The sequence below is a fragment of the Scyliorhinus torazame genome, chromosome 6, assembly GCF_047496885.1.
Source record: "Scyliorhinus torazame isolate Kashiwa2021f chromosome 6, sScyTor2.1, whole genome shotgun sequence".
Lineage (NCBI taxonomy): Eukaryota > Metazoa > Chordata > Chondrichthyes > Carcharhiniformes > Scyliorhinidae > Scyliorhinus > Scyliorhinus torazame.
Window position 1 is genome coordinate 9,702,778 of NC_092712.1, and position 25,835 is coordinate 9,728,612.

General features: G+C 52.2%; 1 protein-coding gene across 4 annotated transcripts in view; it reads left to right on the forward strand.

The window, feature by feature from the left end:
• The first annotated feature begins 2,224 nt into the window (after positions 1-2,224).
• LOC140424666 (alanine aminotransferase 2-like) overlaps positions 2,225-25,835 on the forward strand; it is a 245,465-nt gene continuing 221,854 nt past the window's right edge. For 2 of the 4 annotated variants that reach the window (XM_072507922.1, XM_072507924.1), the window contains exon 1: positions 2,227-2,440. In XM_072507922.1, coding sequence (XP_072364023.1) covers positions 2,312-2,440 — 129 coding nt within the window. In that variant the 5' untranslated portion in view covers positions 2,227-2,311. Of the gene's footprint in view, positions 2,441-25,835 lie in introns of all 4 variants that reach the window. The other 2 variants (XM_072507921.1, XM_072507923.1) reach the window with 2 other exon arrangements.

Genomic DNA, 25,835 nt, shown 5'->3' on the forward strand with positions numbered 1-25,835 from the left:
TCTAACACGGTGTAAGGGTTTATTACACAGTGCAGCTCTAACACGGTGTAAGGTGTTTATTATACAGTGCTGATCTAACACACTGCTCGGGATTTATTACACAGTGCTGCTCTAACACGGTGCAAGGGGTTTATTACACAGTGCAGCTCTAACACGGTGCAAGGGGTTTATTACACAGCGCTGCTCAAACACGGTGCAAGGGGTTTATTACACAGTGCTGCTCTAACAAGATGCATGTTGTTTAGTACACAGTGCTGCTCTAACACGGCGTTTGGGGTTTATTACACAGTGCTGCTCTAACACGGTGTAAGGGGTTCATTCCACAGTGCAGCTCTAACACGGTGCAAGGGGTTTATTACACAGTGCTGCTCTAACACGATGCAAGGGTTTTATTACACAGTGCTGTTGTAACACGGTGTAAGGGGTTTATTACACAGTGCTGCTCTAACACGATGCAAGGGGTTTATTACACAGTGCTGCTCTAACACGGTGCAAGGGGTTTATTACACAGTGCTGCTCTAACACGGTGCAAGGTGTTTATTACACAGTGCTGCTCTAACACGGTGTAAGGGGTTTATTACACAGTGCAGCTCTAACCCGGTGTAAGGGGTTTAGTACACAGCACTGTTGTAACACGGTGCAAGGGGTTTATTACACAGCGCTGTTGTAACACGGTGCAAGGGGTTTATTACACAGCGCTGTTGTAACACGGTGTAAGGGGTTTATTACACAGTGCAGCTCTAACCCGGTGTAAGGGGTTTAGTACACAGCGCTGTTGTAACACGGTGCAAGGGGTTTATTACACAGCGCTGTTGTAACACGGTGCAAGGGGTTTATTACACAGCGCTGCTCTAACACGGTGGAAGGGGTTTATTACACAGCGCTGTTGTAACACGGTGCAAGGGGTTTATTACACAATGCTGCTCTAACACGGTCCAAGGGGTTTATTACACAGTGCAGCTCTAACACGGTGGAAGGGGTTTATTACACAGCGCTGTTGTAACACGGTGCAAGGGGTTTATTACACAATGCTCCTCTAACACGGTCCAAGGGGTTTATTACACAGTGCTGCTTTAACACGGTGTAAGGGGTTTATTACACAGTGCTGCTCTAACACGGTGCAAGGGGTTTATTAAACAATGCTGCTCTAACACGGTGCAAGGTGTTTATTACAGTGCTGCTCTAACACGGTGCAAGGGGTTTATTACACAGTGCTGCTCTAACACGGTGTAAGGGGTTTATTACACAGTGCTGCTCTAACACGGTGCAAGGGGTTTATTACACAGTGCTGCTCTAACACGGTGCAAGGGGTTTATTAAACAATGCTGCTCTAACACGGTGCAAGGGGTTTATTACACAGTGCTGCTCTAACACGGTGTAAGGGGTTTATTACACAGTGCTGCTCTAACACGGTGCAAGGTGTTTATTACACAGTGCAGCTCTAACACGGTGCAAGGGGTTTATTACACAGTGCTGCTCTAACACGGTGCAAGGGGTTTATTAAACAATGCTGCTCTAACACGGTGCAAGGTGTTTATTACACAGTGCAGCTCTAACACGGTGCAAGGGGTTTATTAAACAATGCTGCTCTAACACGGTGCAAGGGGTTTATTAAACAATGCTGCTCTAACACGGTTTAAGGTGTTTATTACACAGTGCAGCTCTCACACTGTACAATGGTGACCTCTACAAAAACCCGAAAATGTTGTTCTGCATCGTTGCCTATCATGTGACTTTGCTCCAGGCAATGGTGTGACTCTGATAAATAACAGATTTGTCAGTAACTATTGTATATTTATGGTTATGAAGTCTACTTTCTGACTACTCTTGTGTGAAGACCTCTATCAGTTCCCCATTTAAAGTCTCTATTCTTTCGATCTCCAAACTGCAATTTTTCTCTGTTGCAGCAATTGCTTCGATCTGCTCACATCCTTGTCAACCTTTTGCACTTGCCCACTGTTTCCGTGTCATTTCTCAATGTGGAGGCCTGAATTGTGCGTGATTTCTAACAATCCTGACCAGGTTCCAATCCAAGGTGAACTTAGCCCACTGTCCCAGAGCTGTGTTTGAATTTTCTTTGCTGTTTTTACTGACCTCCGATGCTGATGTTGAAGATTTGTCATCTGTAACCCTTTGATCTGCTGGCTGAGTAAATCATTGCAGCTTCTGTAACTTAACTTCTCTGAATGTTTTGTCATGGTGTCAAAGTTTAAGACAGCTGGAGGCAGCTTCATTCACACTTGGCAGCATCCCCAAAGCAGGGAGTTATTTGAATTTGCTGTTTTTGATGGTGGAGAGGAGCTGAGGCTGGATGAACACTTTGAGAGCGTCTGCAAGATCACAGCTAAGGAGACTCTGTCTAAACCCAGGGTTAGAGATGGCAGACATCACGGAGGCTCTACTGCTGAGAGAGGCAGAGATAAACAATGAACTTGAGCAGGTCAGTGACAATTAATCTTCTCAGAAAGACTGGAATCTTCCACAAACAAACCAATCCCATTGACAATCCCCCAATCCCTCCACAATAGTCCTCAACACCGGCACCCCGCAAGGCTGCGTACTTAGTCCCCTACTCTACTCCCTGTACACACACGACTGCGTGGCAAAATTCGGTTCAAACTCCATCTACAAGTTTGCTGACGATACGACCATAGTGGGCCGGATCTCGAATAACGATGAGTCCGAATACAGGAGGGAGATAGAGAACCTAGTGGAGTGGTGTAGCGACAACAATCTCTCCCTCAATGCCAGCAAAACTAAAGAGCTGGTCATTGACTTCAGAAAGCAAAGTACTGTACACACCCCTGTCAGCATCAACGGGGCCGAGGTGGAGATGGTTAGCAGTTTCAAATTCCTAGGAGTGCACATCACCAAAAATCTGTCCTGGTCCACCCACATCGACGCTACCACCAAGAAAGCACAACAGCGCCTATACTTCCTCAGGAAACTAAGGAAATTCGGCATGTCCACATTGACGCTTACCAACTTTTACAGATGCACCATAGAAAGCATCCTATCGGGCTGCATCACAGCCTGGTATGGCAACTGCTCGGCCCAGGACCGCAAGAAACTTCAGAGAGTCGTGAACACCGCCCAGTCCATCACACGAACCTTCCTCCCATCCATTGACTCCATCTACACCTCCCGCTGCCTGGGGAAAGCGGGCAGTATAATCAAAGACCCCTCCCACCCGGCTTACTCACTCTTCCAACTTCTTCCATCGGGCAGGAGATACAGAAGTCTGAGAACACGCACGAACAGACTCAAAAACAGCTTCTTCCCCGCTGTCACCAGACTCTTAAATGACCCTCTTATGGACTGATTTCATTAACACTACACCCTGTATGCTTCACCCGATGCCAGTGCTTATGTAGTTACATTGTATATGTTGTGTTGCCCTATTATGTATTTTCTTTTCTTCCCTTTTCTTCCCATGTATTTAATGATCTGTTGAGCTGCTCGCAGAAAAATACTTTTCTCTGTGCCTCGGTACACGTGACAATAAACAAATCCATTCCCAAACAAACCAATCCCATTCCCAAACAAACCTATCCTATTCCCAAACAAACCAATCCCATTCCCAAACAAACCAATCCCATTCCTAATCAAACCAATCCCATTCCCTAACAAACCAATCCCATTCCCTAACAAAACAATCCTATTCCTAATCAAACCAATCCCAGTCCCTAACAAACCAATCCCATTCCTAATCAAACCAATCCCATTCCTAATCAAACCAATCCCATTCCCAAACAAACCAATCCCATTCCTAATCAAACCAATCCCATTCCTAATCAAACCAATCCCATTCCCAAACAAACCAATCCCATTCCTAATCAAACCAATCCCATTCCCTAACAAACCAATCCCATTCCTATTCAAACCAATCCCATTCCCGAACAAACCATTCCCATTCCCTAACAAACCAATCCCATTCCTAATCAAACCAATCCCATTCCCTAACAAACCAATCCCATTCCCAAACAAGCCAATCCCATTCCCAAAACAGACCAATCCCATTCCCTAACAAACCAATCCATTCCCAAACAAGCCGATCCCATTCCCTAACAAACCAATCCCATTCCCAAACAAACCAATCCCATTCCCTAACAAACCAATCCCATTCCTAAACAAACCAATCCCATTCCCTAACAAACCAATCCCATTCCTAATCAAACCAAACCCATTCCCTAACAAACCAATCCCATTCCTAATCAAACCAATCCTATTCCTAATCAAACCAATCCCATTCCCAAAACAAACCAATCCCATTCCTAATCAAACCAATCCCATTCCCAAACAAACCAATCCCATTCCCTAACAAACCAATCCCATTCCTAATCAAACCAATCCCATTCCCAAACAAACCGATCCCATTCCCTAACAAACCAATCCCATTCCTAATCAAACCAATCCCATTCCCTAACAAACCAATCCCATTCCCAAACAAACCAATCCCATTCCCTAACAAACCAATCCTATTCCTAATCAAACCAATCCCTTTCCCAAACAAACCAATCCCATTCCTAATCAAACCAATCCCATTCCCAAACAAACCGATCCCATTCCCAAACAAACCAATCCCATTCCCAAACAAACCAATCCCATTCCTAATCAAACCGATCCCATTCCCAAACAAACCAATCCCATTCCTAATCAAACCAATCCTATTCCCAAACAAACCAATTCCATTCCCAAACAAACCAATCCCATTCCCTAACAAACCAATTCCATTCTTAATCAAACCAATCCCATTCCCAAACAAACCAATCCCATTCCCAAATCAAACCAATCCCATTCCCAAACAAACCAATCCCATTCCTAATCAAGCAAATCCCATTCCCTAACAAACCAATCCCATTCCCAAACAAACCAATCCCATTCCCTAACAAACCAATCCCATTCCCAAACAAACCAATCCCATTCCCAATCAAGCCAATCCCATTCCCTAACAACCCAATCCCAGTCCCTAACAAACCAATCCCATTCCCATACAAACCAATCCCATTACCTAACAAACCAATCCCATTCCTAAACAAACCAATCCTATTCCTAATCAAACCAATCCCATTCCCAAACAAACCAATCCTATTCCCAAAACAAACCAATCCCATTCCTAATCAAACCAATCCCTTTCCCAAACAAACCAATCCCATTCCCAAACAAACCGATCCCATTCCCAAACAAACCAATCTCATTCCTAATCAAACCAATCCCTTTCCCAAACAAACCAATCCCATTCCTAATCAAACCAATCTCATTACCTAACAAACCAATTCCATTCTTAATCAAACCAATCCCATTCCCAAACAAACCAATCCCATTCCTAATCAAGCCAATCCCATTCCCTAACAAACCAATCCCATTCCCAAACAAACCAATCCCATTCCCAATCAAGCCAATCCCATTCCCTAACAAACCAATCCCATTCCCTAACAACCCAATCCCAGTCCCTAACAAACCAATCCCATTCCCATACAAACCAATCCCATTCCCTAACAAACCAATCCCATTCCCTAACAAACCAATCCTATTCCCAAAACAAACCAATCCCATTTCTAATCAAACCAATCCCTTTCCCAAACAAACCAATCCCATTCCCAAACAAACCGATCCCATTCCCAAACAAACCAATCCCATTCCTAATCAAACCGATCCCATTCCCAAACAAACCAATCCCATTCCTAATCAAACCAATCCCATTCCCAAACAAACCGATCCCATTCCCAAACAAACCAATCCCATTCCCTAACAAACCAATCCCATTCCTAATCAAACCGATCCCATTCCCAAACAAACCAATCCCATTCCTAATCAAACCAATCCCATTCCCAAACAAACCAATCCCATTCCCAAACAAACCAATCCCATTCCTAATCAAACCGATCCCATTCCCAAACAAACCAATCCCATTCCTAATCAAACCAATCCTATTCCCAAACAAACCAATCCCATTCCCAAACAAACCAATCCCATTCCCTAACAAACCAATTCCATTCTTAATCAAACCAATCCCATTCCCAAACAAACCAATCCCATTCCCAAATCAAACCAATCCCATTCCCAAACAAACCAATCCCATTCCTAATCAAGCCAATCCCATTCCCAAACAAACCAATCCCATTCCCATACAAACCAATCCCATTCCTAATCAAACCAATCCCATTCCCTAACAAACCAATCCCATTCCTAATCAAACCAATCCCATTCCCTAACAAACCAATCCCATTCCCAAACAAACCAATCCCATTCCCTAACAAACCAATCCCATTCCTAATCAAACCGATCCCATTCCCAAACAAACCAATCCCTTTCCCAAACAAACCAATCCCATTCCCTAACAAATCAATCCCATTCCTAATCAAACCAATCCCATTCCCAAAACAGACCAATCCCATTCCCTAACAAACCAATCCCATTCCTAATCAAACCAATCCCATTCCCTAACAAACCAATCCCATTCCCTAACAAACCAATCCCTTTCCCAAACAAACCAATCCCATTCCCAAAACAAATCAACCCATTCCTAAACAAACCAATCCCATTCCCTAACAAACCAATCCCATTCCCTAACAAACCAATTCCATTCTTAATCAAACCAATCCCATTCCCAAACAAACCAATCCCATTCCCAAATCAAACCAATCCCATTCCCAAACAAACCAATCCCATTCCTAATCAAGCCAATCCCATTCCCAAACAAACCAATCCCATTCCCATACAAACCAATCCCATTCCTAATCAAACCAATCCCATTCCCTAACAAACCAATCCCATTCCTAATCAAACCAATCCCATTCCCTAACAAACCAATCCCATTCCCAAACAAACCAATCCCATTCCCTAACAAACCAATCCCATTCCTAATCAAACCGATCCCATTCCCAAACAAACCAATCCCTTTCCCAAACAAACCAATCCCATTCCCTAACAAATCAATCCCATTCCTAATCAAACCAATCCCATTCCCAAAACAGACCAATCCCATTCCCTAACAAACCAATCCCATTCCTAATCAAACCAATCCCATTCCCTAACAAACCAATCCCATTCCCTAACAAACCAATCCCTTTCCCAAACAAACCAATCCCATTCCCAAAACAAATCAACCCATTCCTAAACAAACCAATCCCATTCCCTAACAAACCAATCCCATTCCTAATCAAACCAATCGCATTCCCTAACAAACCAATCCCATTCCCAATCAAACCGATCCCATTCCCTAACAAACCAATCCCATTCCCTAACAAACCAATCCTATTCCCAAAACAAACCAATCCCATTTCTAATCAAACCAATCCCTTTCCCAAACAAACCAATCCCATTCCCAAACAAACCGATCCCATTCCCAAACAAACCAATCCCATTCCTAATCAAACCGATCCCATTCCCAAACAAACCAATCCCATTCCTAATCAAACCAATCCCATTCCCAAACAAACCGATCCCATTCCCAAACAAACCAATCCCATTCCCTAACAAACCAATCCCATTCCTAATCAAACCGATCCCATTCCCAAACAAACCAATCCCATTCCTAATCAAACCAATCCCATTCCCAAACAAACCAATCCCATTCCCAAACAAACCAATCCCATTCCTAATCAAACCGATCCCATTCCCAAACAAACCAATCCCATTCCTAATCAAACCAATCCTATTCCCAAACAAACCAATCCCATTCCCAAACAAACCAATCCCATTCCCTAACAAACCAATTCCATTCTTAATCAAACCAATCCCATTCCCAAACAAACCAATCCCATTCCCAAATCAAACCAATCCCATTCCCAAACAAACCAATCCCATTCCTAATCAAGCCAATCCCATTCCCAAACAAACCAATCCCATTCCCATACAAACCAATCCCATTCCTAATCAAACCAATCCCATTCCCTAACAAACCAATCCCATTCCCAAACAAACCAATCCCATTCCCATACAAACCAATCCCATTCCTAATCAAACCAATCCCATTCCCTAACAAACCAATCCCATTCCCAAACAAACCAATCCCATTCCCTAACAAACCAATCCCATTCCTAATCAAACCAATCCCATTCCCTAACAAACCAATCCCATTCCCAAACAAACCAATCCCATTCCCTAACAAATCAATCCCATTCCTAATCAAACCAATCCCATTCCCAAAACAGACCAATCCCATTCCCTAACAAACCAATCCCATTCCTAATCAAACCAATCCCATTCCCTAACAAACCAATCCCATTCCCTAACAAACCAATCCCATTCCCAAAACAAATCAACCCATTCCTAAACAAACCAATCCCATTCCCTAACAAACCAATCCCATTCCTAATCAAACCAATCGCATTCCCTAACAAACCAATCCCATTCCCAATCAAACCGATCCCATTCCCTAACAAACCAATCCCATTCCCAAACAAACTAATCCCATTCCCAAACAAACCAATCCCATTTATAAACAGCTGTGGGTTCTTGGGGCACACTTTTATTTATTATTTATGGGTCTCGCTGGTTAGGCCGCATTTATTACCCACCCCGAGTTGCCCTTCAGAAGGTGGGGTGAGCTGCCGTCTTGAACCGCTGCAGGCCCTGTGGTGTAGGTACTCCCACTGTGCTGTTAGGGAGGGAATTCCAGGGTGTTGCCCCAGCGACAGTGAAGGAACGGCGATATATTTCCCAGTAAGGGTGGTGAGTGACTAGGAGGGGAACCTCCAGGTGGTGGGGTTCCCAGGTATCTGCTGCTCTTGTCCTTCGAGATGGGAGTGGTCGTGGGTTTGGAAGGTGCTGCCTGAGGAACCTTGGTGAGTTCCTGCAGATGTGACATTTCAGAAGTGAAATGTCCAGGATTGAAGGTTGGTTGTTTATGGCTCTGGAGCGAAATGACAGAAAGGTGGTAAAGGTGGGGAATGGAGTTAATTGTCAGCCAGTGTCTGACTGATGGTGGAACAGAGTCGAGGGGCTGAATGGCCTCGTTTTGGTCCAATGTTACTGGAATGACACCAGAATTGCGAGACTGTAGATATGAGGAAGAATGGACAGGCTGTGACTGTTTTCTCTCAGAACCAGGAGGCTGAGGGGTGACCCGATGGAGTTCCGGAAGATTATGGAAGGGTTTGATCGGTTAGATGCAAAGACGTCTCTACCTGAGCAGAGACCAACACCGGAAGGCCAAAAATCAGCATCTCCAGCGCAGACACTCCCACACTTGAGGCAACAGCTGAGGTCAGGGAGCGTCTCCGCAGCGGGGAATCCCTAACCTGTGTGGCTCCCAGCTTACGGCAAACTGATTCTCCACGGAGATCCCAACAGACTGAAACAAAGTGAACCTCTGGAAGGGTTTGACTGGTGGGGGAGGATCCCTCCTCCTCCTGACAAAACTCTGGAACACAAGAGTTCACAGAGATGTCCGCATCACCCTGCTCCCCGACAGACACTGATGATAGCTGGACCAAAGGGACGATCCTTTAAAACAGACATGAGGAGGAATTTCTTCAGCCAGAGGGTGGTGAATCTATGGAACTCTTTGCCGCAGAAGGCTGTGGAGGCCAAATCACCGAGTGTCTTTAAGCCAGAGATAGATAGGTTCTTGATTAATAAGAGGATCAGGAGACTTCTGGTGGTGGCTATGAAGGAGTAGGTCGCACATTTGGTGGCTCCCGCTCGGGACGGAACTTTGGACCCTTTTCCCCGATTTTGTGCCGGATCTGATTTGGGAAATGGTGTTGGATGCAACAGTGAGGAAGAATCCTACATCGCTGCACGGAGAGGCGGACCAGGAGTGCTCGCAAAGGAAGAAACAGGCGAACGGAGAAGGCTTGGGCTGAGGCTGCAGTGGGAGACAGCATGGCGGAGGGCCGGGGTCCTGGTCGACGCCTCAGCGGTCGACGGAGCAGCTGATGCAGTTCACTCGGGAGGGCTTCGCCAAGCAGAAACCGGAATGCTTGGACCCGATTAAGGAATCGACTGCGCAGCTGGAACTTAGACTGGGTGCTCAGGATTGGGCGATCCACAAAGTGGAGAAGCCGCTGGCCGAGCAGGAGGAACACCGAGCTGCAAGAGGAGCTGGAGGTGGGGATGCTGAGATACCAACAGAACAGGCTCCTGGAGAAGGTGGAGGATCTGGAGAACAGGTCCCACCGGCACAACCTGAGAATCGTGGGTCTCCCGGAGGGATTGGAAGTTCGAGAAGTTACCGGGGGAGGGGGCATTCACCCTTGGAGGTGGAGAGGGCTCAAAGCTGCATGTGGGTGACCCCCCCCCCCGAGGGCAATGGTGGTGACATTCCACAGGTACCTGGACAAGGAGTGTATCCGACGTGGGCCAGGCAGACACGGAGCTGTAAATGGGAGAACGTATATATCGGGACCTGAGCGCGGGCGTGGCCAGGAGAAGAGCCGGGTTCAGCCAGATAAAGTCAACCCTTCCAAGAAGAAGGTGAAGTTCGGGCTGCTGTATCCGGCCCGTCTTTGGGTCACTCACGAACAGCAACATTTCTACTTCGGGTCTCCCTCGGAAGCGATGGACTTCGCCAGAAGGAAAGGGCTGGTAACGGACTGAGGTGTTTGGACTGAACTTTGCTGCAGCGTTCGTGTTTTAAAAAGTTTTTGTTTTTGGACGTTATCCGTAATGCCTCCTGTATTGATTTGGGGCCTGCCGCAGAGCTGTGTGAGTTAAAGTCTGCATTTGCGCTGATGGGAAAGGGGGTGTGAATGTTAGATGTTGGATCATCTGTTTGATTTTCTTTGTGTTTCTTTCCGGGTAATTGGGGGATTGTTTTTCTTTTGCATTTGTGTGTCCGAGCCGGGGTGGGGGGGGAACAATAGGTGGGGAAATATCTCTCCCCAAGAGGGGGCCACCAAGCTAGCTGGGCGGGCTAGCTCAGGGAAGCGCAGTGGGGGGTGAGCAGATATTATGCTCGTTGAAGGGGGTTGTTTGTATAGTGCTGTTACTGGGGGGGGGGGGGGGAATGTTCTGCTGACGGGGGAGAGACTTTTGCTGTGGGACAATAGGGAGGTCGGGGACGGAGGCTGCCTGGGGGCGGGCCTGCGGATGTGTGGGGCACGGGCTGGAGACTGGCCCAAGAAAGATGATGGCTGTTCGGCGGAGGGGGGAGGGGGGGGCAGAAGCCCCCCAACCAGGCTGATCACATGGAACGTAAGAGGGCTAAATGGTCCAGTTAAGAGGGCACAAGTGCTCGAGGGGGGTGGTAGTGGGGGGGACACAAGGGGACAAACGTCCAAACAACCCACCACCCAGTCCTTCAACCAGCACCGCCCCGTGTGTGGAAATGTCTGCAGATCAGACACTGGATTGATCCATACCAGAGTACAAGCAAGTCACCCTCAATCCAGAGGAACCACCCAATACGAAGAGGGCAAGAGAATGTGGAACTCACTACCACAGGGTGGAGTTAAGGTGAATATTGTGGATACATTTCACAACAACGGTAGCACAGTGGTTAGCGCTGCTGCCTCACCGCTCCAGGGTCCCAGGTTCAATTCCCGGCTTGGGTCACTGTCTGTGCGGAGTCTGCATGTTCTCCCCGTGTTTGCGTGGGTTTCCTCCGGGTGCTCCGGTTTCCTCCCACAGTCCAAACATGTGCTGTTAGGAGAATTGGCCGTGATAAATTGACCTTAGTGTCCAAAGGGTTAGGTGGGGTTACTGGAATATGGCAGAGGATTGGGTCGAGCTAAGGTGATCTTTTGAAGGGTCGGTGCAGGCTCTATGGGCCGAATGGCCTCCTTCTGCACTGTAGGGATTCTATGAAATACACCCCCTATACCCACCCAAAGACCCCCAACACCAACACCCCCATCAGCAACACCCCCATCACCAACATCCCCATCACCAACACCCCAACACCAGCACACCCATCACCAACACACCCATCACCAACACACCCATCACCAACACCCCCATCACCAACACCCCCAACACCAACACCCCCATCACCAACACCCCCATCACCAACATCCCCATCACCAACACCCCAACACCAGCACACCCATCACCAACACACCCATCACCAACACACCCATCACCAACACCCCCATCACCAACACCCCCATCACCATCACCCCCATCACCAACACCCGCATCACCAACATCCCCATCACCAACATCCCCATCACCAACACCCCCATCACCAACACCCCCATCACCAACACCCCCATCACCAACATCCCCATCACCAACACCCCCATCACCAACACCCCCATCAGCAACACCCCCATCACCAACATCCCCATCACCAACACCCCAACACCAGCACACCCATCACCAACACACCCATCACCAACACACCCATCACCAACACCCCCATCACCAACACCCCCAACACCAACACCCCCATCAGCAACACCCCCATCACCAACATCCCCATCACCAACACCCCAACACCAGCACACCCATCACCAACACACCCATCACCAACACACCCATCACCAACACCCCCATCACCAACACCCCCAACACCAACACCCCCATCACCAACACCCCCATCACCAACATCCCCATCACCAACACCCCAACACCAGCACACCCATCACCAACACACCCATCACCAACACACCCATCACCAACACCCCCATCACCAACACCCCCATCACCATCACCCCCATCACCAACACCCGCATCACCAACATCCCCATCACCAACATCCCCATCACCAACACCCCCATCACCAACACCCCCATCACCAACACCCCCATCACCAACATCCCCATCACCAACACCCCCATCACCAACACCCCCATCACCAACACCCCCATCACCAACACCCCCATCACCAACACCCCCATCAGCAACACCCCCATCACCAACACCCTCATCACCAACACCCCCATCACCAACATCCCCATCACCAACACCCCCATCACCAACACCCCCATCACCAACATCCCCATCACCAACATCCCCAACACCAACATCCCCATCACCAACATCCCCAACACCAACACCCCCATCACCAACACCCCCATCACCAACACCCCCATCACCAACACCCCCATCACCAACACCCCCATCACCAACACCCCCATCACCAACATCCCCATCACCAACATCCCCATCACCAACACCCACATCACCAACACACCCATCACCAACACCCCCATCACCAACACCCCCATCACCAACACCCCCATCACCAACACCCCCATCACCAACATCCCCATCACCAACATCCCCATCACCAACACCCACATCACCAACACCCCATCACCAACACCCCCATCACCAACACCCCCATCACCAACACCCCCATCACCAACACCCCCATCACCAACACCCTCATCACCAACACCCCCATCACCAACATCCCCATCACCAACACCCCCATCACCAACATCCCCATCACCAACATCCCCCATCACCAACACCCTCATCACCAACACCCCCATCACCAACACCCCCATCACCAACACCCCCATCACCAACACCCCCATCACCAACATCCCCATCACCAACATCCCCATCACCAACACCCACATCACCAACACACCCATCACCAACACCCCCATCACCAACATCCCCATCACCAGCATCCCCAAAAAGAACACCCCCATCACCAACACTCCCATCACCAACAACCCCATCACCAACACCCCCATCACCAATATCCCCATCACCAACACCCCCAACACCAACACCCCCATCACCAACACCCCCATCACCAACATCCCCATCACCAACACCCCCATCACCAACACCCCCATCACCAACACCCCCATCACCAACATCCCCATCACCAATATCCCCATCACCAACACCCCCAACACCAACACCCCCATCACCAACACCCCCATCACCAACACCCCCATCACCAACACCCCCATCACCAACATCCCCATCACCAACATCCCCATCACCAACACCCCCATCACCAACATCCCCCATCACCAACACCCCCATCACCAACATCCCCATCACCAACATCCCCATCACCAACATCCCCATCACCAACATCCCCATCACCAACACCCCCATCACCTACATCCCCATCACCAACATCCCCATCACCAACATCCCCATCACCAACACCCCCATCACCAACATCCCCATCACCAACATCCCCATCACCAACATCCCCATCACCAACACCCCCATCACCTACATCCCCATCACCAACACCCCCATCACCTACATCCCCATCACCAACACCCCCATCACCAACATCCCCATCACCAACACCCCCATCACCAACACCCCCATCACCAACACCCCCATCACCAACATCCCCAACACCAACACCCCCATCACCAACATCCCCATCACCAACACCCCCATCACCAACACCCCCATCACCAACATCCCCATCACCAACACCCCCATCACCAACATCCCCATCACCAACACCCCCATCACCAACACCCCCATCACCAACATCCCCATCACGAACACCCCCATCACCCACACCCCCATCACCAACACCCCCATCACCAACACCCCCAACACCAACATCCCCATCACCATCACCCCCATCACCAACACCCCCATCACCAACACCCCCATCACCAACACCCCCATCACCAACAACCCCATCACCAACATCCCCATCATCAACACACCCATCACCAACACCCCATCACCAACACCCTCATCACCAACATCCCGAACACCAACACCCCCATCACCAACACCCCCATCACCAACACCAACACCCCCATCACCAACACACCCATCACCAACACCCCCATCACCAACACCCCCATCACCAACACACCCATCACCAACACCCCCATCACCAACACCCCCATCACCAACACCCCCATCACCAACACCAACACCCCCATCACCAACACACCCATCACCAACACCCCCATCACCAACACCCCCATCACCAACACACCCATCACCAACACCCCCATCACCAACACCCCCATCACCAACACCCCCATCACCAACACACCCATCACCAACACCCCCATCACCAACACACCCATCACCAACATCCCCATCACCAACATCCCCATCACCAATATCCCAATCACCAACACCAACACCCCCATCACCAACACCCCCATCACCAACACCCCCATCACCAACACACCCATCACCAACATCCCCATCACCAACACCCAAATCACCAACATCCCCAACACCAACACCCCCATCACCAACACCCCCATCACCAACATCCCCATCACCAACACCCCCATCACCAACACCCTCATCACCAACACCCCCATCACCAACACCCCCATCACCAACATCCCCATCACCAACACCCCCATCACCAACACCCCCATCACCAATATCCCCATCACCAACACCCCCATCACCAACACCCTCATCACCAACACCCCCATCATCAACACCCCCATCACCAACACCCCCATCACCAACATCCCCATCACCAACACCCCCATCACCAACACCCCCATCACCAACACCCCCATCACCAACACCCCCATCACCAACACCAACACCCCCATCACCAACACCAACGCCCCCATCACCAACACCCTCATCACCAACACCCTCATCACCAACTCCCCCATCACCAACACCCCCAACACCAACATCCCCATCACCAACATCCCCATCACCAACATCCCCATCACCAACACCCCCATCACCAACACACCCATCACCAACACCCCCATCACCAACACCCCCATCACCAACATCCCCATCACCAACACCCCCATTACCAACATCCCCATCACCAACATCCCCATCACCAACATCCCCATCACCAACATCCCCATCACCAACACCCCCATCACCTACATCCCCATCACCAACACCCCCATCACCTACATCCCCATCACCAACACCCCCATCACCAACATCCCCATCACCAACACCCCCATCACCAACACCCCCATCACCAACACCCCCATCACCAACACCCCCATCACCAACATCCCCAACACCAACACCCCCATCACCAACATCCCCATCACCAACACCCCCATCACCAACACCCCCATCACCAACATCCCCATCACCAACACCCCCATCACCAACATCCCCATCACCAACACCCCCATCACCAACACCCCCATCACCAACATCCCCATCACGAACACCCCCATCACCCACACCCCCATCACCAACACCCCCATCACCAACACCCCCAACACCAACATCCCCATCACCATCACCCCCATCACCAACACCCCCATCACCAACACCCCCATCACCAACACCCCCATCACCAATACCCCCATCACCAACATCCCCATCATCAACACACCCATCACCAACACCCCATCACCAACACCCTCATCACCAACATCCCGAACACCAACACCCCCATCACCAACACCCCCATCACCAACACCAACACCCCCATCACCAACACACCCATCACCAACACCCCCATCACCAACACCCCCATCACCAACACACCCATCACCAACACCCCCATCACCAACACCCCCATCACCAACACCCCCATCACCAACACCAACACCCCCATCACCAACACACCCATCACCAACACCCCCATCACCAACACCCCCATCACCAACACACCCATCACCAACACCCCCATCACCAACACCCCCATCACCAACACCCCCATCACCAACACACCCATCACCAACACCCCCATCACCAACACACCCATCACCAACATCCCCATCACCAACATCCCCATCACCAATATCCCAATCACCAACACCAACACCCCCATCACCAACACCCCCATCACCAACACCCCCATCACCAACACACCCATCACCAACATCCCCATCACCAACACCCAAATCACCAACATCCCCAACACCAACACCCCCATCACCAACACCCCCATCACCAACATCCCCATCACCAACACCCCCATCACCAACACCCTCATCACCAACACCCCCATCACCAACACCCCCATCACCAACATCCCCATCACCAACACCCCCATCACCAACACCCCCATCACCAATATCCCCATCACCAACACCCCCATCACCAACACCCTCATCACCAACACCCCCATCATCAACACCCCCATCACCAACACCCCCATCACCAACATCCCCATCACCAACACCCCCATCACCAACACCCCCATCACCAACACCCCCATCACCAACACCCCCATCACCAACACCAACACCCCCATCACCAACACCAACGCCCCCATCACCAACACCCTCATCACCAACACCCTCATCACCAACTCCCCCATCACCAACACCCCCAACACCAACATCCCCATCACCAACATCCCCATCACCAACATCCCCATCACCAACACCCCCATCACCAATACACCCATCACCAACACCCCCATCACCAACACCCCCATCACCAACATCCCCATCACCAACACCCCCATCACCAACATCCCCATCACCAACATCCCCATCACCAACACCCCCATCACCAACACCCCCATCACCAACATCCCCATCACCAACATCCCCATCACCAACACCCCCATCACCAACACCAACACCCCCATCACCAACACCAACACCCCCATCACCAACACCCTCATCACCAACACCTTCATCACCAACACCCCCAACACCAACACCCCCATCACCAACACCCCCATCACCAACTCCCCCATCACCAACACCTTCATCAACAACACCCTCATCACCAACACCCCCAACACCAACACCCCCATCACCAACACCCTCATCACCAACATCCCCATCACCAATATCCCCATCACCAACACCCCCATCACCAACACCCCCATCACCAACATCCCCATCACCAACACCCACATCACCAACACACCCATTACCAACACCCCCATCACCAACATCCCCAACACCAACATCCCCATCACCAACACCCCCATCACCAACACCAACACCCCCATCACCAAGACCCCCATCACCAACACCCCCATCACCAACAACCCCATCACCAACACCCCCTTCACCAACACCCCCATCACCAACACCCCCATCACCAACACCCCCATCACCAACAACCCCATCACCAACACCCCCAACACCTACATCCCCAACACCAACATCCGCATCACCAACACCCCCATCACCAACACCCCCATCACCAACACCCCCATCACCAACATCCCCATCACCAACATCCCCAACACCAACACCCCCATCACCAACATCCCCATCACCAACATCCCCAACACCAACTTCCCCATCACCAACATCCCCATCACCAACACCCCCATCACCAACACCCCCATCACCAACACACCCATCACCAACATCCCCATCACCAACACCCCCATCACCAACATCCCCAACACCAACACCCCCATCACCAACATCCCCATCACCAACATCCCCATCACCAACACCCTCATCACCAACACCCCAATCATCAACACCCTCATCACCTACATCCCCATCACCAACACCCCCATCACCAACACCCCCATCACCAACACCCTCATCACCAACACCCTCATCACCAACACCCCCATCACCAACACCCCCATCACCAACACCCCCATCACCAACACCCCCATCACCAACACCCTCATCACCAACACCCCCATCACCAACATCCCCAACACCAACACCCCCATCACCAACACCCCCAACACCAACACCCCCAACACCAACACCCCCATCACCAACACCCCCATCACCAACACCCCCATCACCAACACCCCCATCACCAAGACCCCCATCACCAACACACCCATCACCAACACCCCCAACACCAACACCCCCATCACCAACACCCTCATCACCAACACACCCATCACCAACATCCCCATCACCAACACCCCCAACACCAACACCCTCATCACCAACACCCCCATCACCAACACACCCATCACCAACATCCCCATCACCAACACCCTCATCACCAACACACCCATCACCAACATCCCCATCACCAACACCCCCATCACCAACATCCCCATCACAAACACCCCCATCACCAACATCCCCATCACCAACACCCTCATCACCAACATCCTCATCACCAACACCCCCATCACCAACACACCCATCACCAACATCCCCATCACCAACACCCTCATCACCAACACCCCCATAACCAACACCCTCATCACCAACACCCCCATCACCAACACCCTCATCACCAACACACCCATCACCAACATCCCCATCACCAACACCCCCAACACCAACACCCCCATCACCAACATCCCCATCACCAACATCCCCATCACCAACACCCCCATCACCAACATCCCCATCACCAACACCCCCATCACCAAAACCCTCATCACCAACACCCCCATCACCAACACCCCCATCACCAACACCCCCATCACCAACACCCCCATCACCAACACACCCATCACCAACACATCCATCACCAACACCCCCATCACCAACACCCCCATCACCAACACCCCCATCACCAACATCCCCATCACCAACATCCCCAACACCAACACACCCATCAGCAACACCCCCATCACCAACACCCCCATCACCAACACCCCCATCACCAACACCCCCATCACCAACACCCCCATCACCAACATCCCCATCACCAACATCCCCATCACCAACACCCACATCACCAACACACCCATCACCAACACCCCCATCACCAACACCCCCATCACCAACACCCCCATCACCAACACCCCCATCACCAACACCCCCATCACCAACATCCCCATCACCAACACCCTCATCACCAACACCCCCATCACCAACATCCCCATCACCAACACCCCCATCACCAACACCAACACCCCCATCACCAACACCCCCAATAACAACACCCCCAACACCAACACCCCCATCACCAACACCCCCATCACCAACACCCTCATCACCAACACCCCCATCACCAACACCCCCATCACCAACACCCCCATCACCAACATCCCCAACACCAACACCCCCATCACCAACACCCCCATCACCAACACCCCCATCACCAACATCCCCATCACCAACACACCCATCACCAACACCCTCATCACCAACACCCTCATCACCAACATCCCGAACACCAACACCCCCATCACCAACACCCCCATCACCAACACCCCCATCACCAACACCCCCATCACCAACACACCCATCACCAACACCCCCATCACCAACACCAACACCCTCATCACCAACACCCCCATCACCAAAACCCTCATCACCAACATCCCCATCACCAACACCTTCATCACCAACACCCCCATCACCAACACCCCCATCACCAGCACCCCCATCACCAATATCCCCATCACCAACACCCTCATCACCAACATCCCCATCACCAACACCCTCATCACCTACACCCCCATCACCAACACCCCCAACACCAACATCCCCATCACCAACACCCCCATCACCAACACCCCCAACACCAACACACCCATCACCAACACCCCCATCACCAACACCCCCAGCACCAACACCCCCATCACCAACATCCCCATCACCAACACCCCCATCACCAACACCCCCATCACCAACACCCCCATCACCAACACCCCCATCACCAACACCCCCATCACCAACATCCCCATCACCAACACCCCCATCACCAACACCCCCATCACAAACACCCCCATCAACAACACCCCCAACACCAACACACCCATCACCAACACCCCCATCACCAACACCCCCATCACCAACACCCCCATCACCAACATCCCCATCACCAACACCCCCATCACCAACACCCCCATCACCAACACACCCATCACCAACACCCCCATCACCAACACCCCCATCACCAACATCCCCATCACTAACACCCCCATCACCAACACCCCCATCACCAACACCCCCATCACCAACACCCCCATCACCAACACCCCCATCACCAACATCCCCATCACCAACACCCCCATCACCAACACCCCCATCACCAACACCCTCATCACCAACACCCCCATCACCAACACACCCATCACCAACACCCCCATCACCAACACCCTCATCATCAACACCCCCATCACCAACATCCCCATCAGCAACACCCCCATCACCAACACACCCATCACCAACACGCCCATCACCAACACCCCCATCACCAACACCCTCATCACCAACACCCCCATCACCAACACCCCCATCACCAACACCCCCATCACCAACATCCCCATCACCAACACCCCCATCACCAACATCCCCATCACCAACACCCCCATCACCAACACCCTCATCACCAACACCCCCATCACCAACACCATCATCACCAACACCCCCATCACCAACACCCCCATCACCAACATCCCCATCACCAACATCCCCAACACCAACACCCCCATCACCAACACCCCCATCACCAACATCCCCAACACCAACATCCCCATCACCAACACCCCCATCACCAACACCCCCATCACCAACACCCTCATCACCAACACCCCCATCACCAACACCCTCATCACCAACACCCCCATCACCAACACCCCCATCACCAACACCCTCATCACCAACACCCCCATCACCAATACCCCCATCACCAACATCCCCATCACCAACATCCCCAACACCAACACCCCCATCACCAACACCCCCATCACCAACATCCCCAACACCAACACCCTCATCACCAACACCCCCATCACCAACACCCCCATTACCAACACCCCCATCACCAACATCCCCAACACCAACATCCCCATCACCAACACCCCCATCACCAACACCCCCATCACCAACATCCCCATCACCAACACCCCCATCACCAACACCCCCATCACCAACATCCCCATCACCAACACCCCCATCACCAACACCCCCATCACCAACACCCCCATCACCAACATCCCCATCACCAACACCCTCATCACCAACACCCCCATCACCAACATCCCCAACACCAACACCCCCATCACCAACACCCCCATCACCAACACACCCATCACCAACACCCTCATCACCAACACCCCCATCACCAACATCCCCATCACCAACACCCCCATCACCAACATCCCCATCACCAACACCCCCATCACCAACATCCCCATCACCAACACCCCCATCACCAACATCCCCATCACCAACACCCCCATCACCAACACCCCCATCACCAACACCCCCATCACCAACACCCCCAACACCAACACCCCCATCACCAACACCCCCATCACCAACACCCCCAACACCAACACACCCATCACCAACACCCCCATCACCAACACCCCCAACACCAACACCCCCAACACCAACACCCCCATCACCAACACCCCCAACACCAACACACCCATCACCAACACCCCCATCACCAACACCCCCAACACCAACACCCCCAACACCAACACCCCCATCACCAACACCCTCATCACCAACACTCCCATCACCAACACCCCCAACACCAACACCCCCATCACCAACACCCCCATCACCAACACTCCCAACACCAACACACCCATCACCAACACCCCCATCACCAACACCCCCAACACCAACACCCCCAACACCAACACCCCCATCACCAACACCCTCATCACCAACACCCCCAACACCAACACCCCCATCACCAACATCCCCATCAACAACACCCCCATCACCAACACCCCCAACACCAACACACCCATCACCAACACCCCCATCACCAACACCCCCAACACCAACACCCCCAACACCAACACCCCCATCACCAACACCCTCATCACCAACACTCCCAACACCAACACACCCATCACCAACACCCCCATCACCAACATCCCCATCACCAACACCCCCATCACCAACACCCTCATCACCAACACCCCCATCACGACATCCCCAACACCAACACCCCCAACACCAACACCCCCATCACCAACACACCCATCACCAACACCGCCATCACCAACACCCCCATCACCAACATCCCCATCACCAATATCCCCATCACCAACACCAACACCCCCATCACCAACATACCCATCACCAACACCCCCATCACCAACATCCCCAACACCAACACCCCCATCACCAACACCCCCATCACCAACACCCCCATCACCAACACCCCCATCACCAACAACCCCATCACCAACACTCCCATCACCAACATCCCCATCACCAACACCCCCATCACCAACACCCCCATCACCAACACCCCCATCACCAACACCCCCATCACCAACACCCCCATCACCAACACCCCCATCACCAACATCCCCATCACCAACACCCCCATCACCAACACCCCCATCACCAACACCCCCATCACCAACACCCCCATCACCATCACCCCCATCACCAACACCCCCATCACCAACACCCCCAACACCAACACCCCCATCACCAACACCCCCATCACCAACATCCCCCATCACCAACATCCCCAACACCAACACCCCCAACACAAACACCCCCATCACCAACACACCCATCACCAACACCGCCATCACCAACACCCCCATCACCAACATCCCCATCACCAATATCCCCATCACCAACACCAACACCCCCATCACCAACACCCTCATCACCAACACCCCCATCACCAACACACCCATCACCAACACCCCCATCACCAACATCCCCAACACCAACACCCCCATCACCAACACCCCCATCACCAACACCCCCATCACCAACATCCCCATCACCAACGCCCCCATCACCAACATCCCTCATCACCAACACCCCCATCACCAACACCAACACCCCCATCACCAACATCCCCCATCACCAACACCCCCATCACCAACACCAACACCCCCATCACCAAGACCCCCATCACCAACACCCCCATCACCAACACCCCCTTCACCAACATCCCCAACACCAACATCCCCCATCACCAACGCCCCCATCACCAACATCCCCATCACCAACACCCCCATCACCAACATCCCCCATCACCAACATCCCCCATCACCAACACCCCCATCACCAACATCCCCATCACCAACACCCCCATCACCAACACCTCCATCACCAACATCCCCATCACCAACACCCCCATCACCAACACCCCCATCACCAACACCCCCATCACCAACACCAACACCCCCATCACCAACATCCCCCATCACCAACACCCCCATCACCAACACCAACACCCCCATCACCAAGACCCCCATCACCAACACCCCCATCACGAACATCCCCAACACCAACACCCCCATCACCAACACCCCCATCACCAACACCCCCATCACCAACACCCCCATCACCAACACCCCCAACACCAACACCCCCATCACCAACAACCCCTTCACCAACATCCCCCATCACCAACAACCCCATCACCAACAACCCCCATCACCAACACCCCCATCACCAACACCCTCATCACCAACACCCCCATCACCAACACCCCCATCACCAACACCCCCATCACCAACACCCCCATCACCAACACACCCATCACCAACATCCCCCATCACCAACATCCCCAACACCAACACCCCCAACTCCAACACCCCCATCACCAACACCCCCAACACCAACACCCCCATCACCAACACCCCCATCACCAACACCCTCATCACCAACACCCCCATCACCAACACCCCCATCACCAACACCCCCATCACCAACATCCCCAACACCAACACCCCCATCACCAACACCCCCATCACCAACACCCCCATCACCAACACCCCCATCACCAACACACCCATCACCATCACCCCCATCACCAACACCCCCATCACCAACACCCCCAACACCAACACCCCCATCACCAACACCCCCATCACCAACACCCCCATCACCAACATCCCCATCACCAATATCCCCATCACCAACACCCCCATCACCAACACCCCCATCACCAACACCCCCAACACCAACACCCCCATCACCAACACCCCCAACACCAACACCCCCATCACCAACACCCTCATCACCAACACCCCCATCACCAACATCCCCATCACCAACATCCCCATCACCAACACCCCCATCACCAACATCCGCAACACCAACATCCCCATCACCAACATCCCCATCACCAACACCCCCATCACCAACACCCCCATCACCAACACCCCCATCACCAACACCCCCAACAACAACACCCCCATCACCAACACCCCCATCACCAACACCCCCATCACCAACACCCCCATCACCAACACCCCCATCACCAACACCCCCATCACCAACATCCCCATCACCAACACCCCCATCACCAACACCCCCATCACCAACACCCCCATCACCATCACCCCCATCACCAACACCCCCATCACCAACATCCCCCATCACCAACACCCCCATCACCAACACACCCATCACCAACATCCCCATCACCAACACCCCCATCACCAACACCCCCATCACCAACACCCCCAACACCAACACCCTCATCACCAACACCCCCATCACCAACACACCCATCACCAACACACCCATCACCAACACCCCCATCACCAACACACCCATCACCAACACCCCCATCACCAACACCCTCATCACCAACACCCCCATCACCAACACCCCCATCACCAACACCCCCATCACCAACATCCCCATCACCAACACCCCCATCACCAACATACCCATCACCAACATTCCCATCACCAACACCCCCATCACCAACACACCCATCACCAACACCCCCAACACCAACACCCCCATCACCAACACCCCCATCACCAACATCCCCATCACCAACACCCTCATCACCAACACCCCCATCACCAACACCCCCATCACCAACACCCCCATCACCAACATCCCCATCACCAACACCCCCATCACCAACACACCCATCACCAACACCCCCAACACCAACACCCCCATCACCAACACCCCCATCACCAACATGCCCATCACCAACATCCCCATCACCAACACCCCCATCACCAACATCCCCATCACCAACACCCCCATCACCAACACCCCCAACACCAACATCCCCATCACCAACAACCCCATCACCAACACCCCCATCACCAACACCCTCATCACCAACACCCCCATCACCAACACCCCCATCACCAACACCCTCATCACCAACACCCCCATCACCAACACCCCCATCACCAACACCCCCATCACCAACACCCC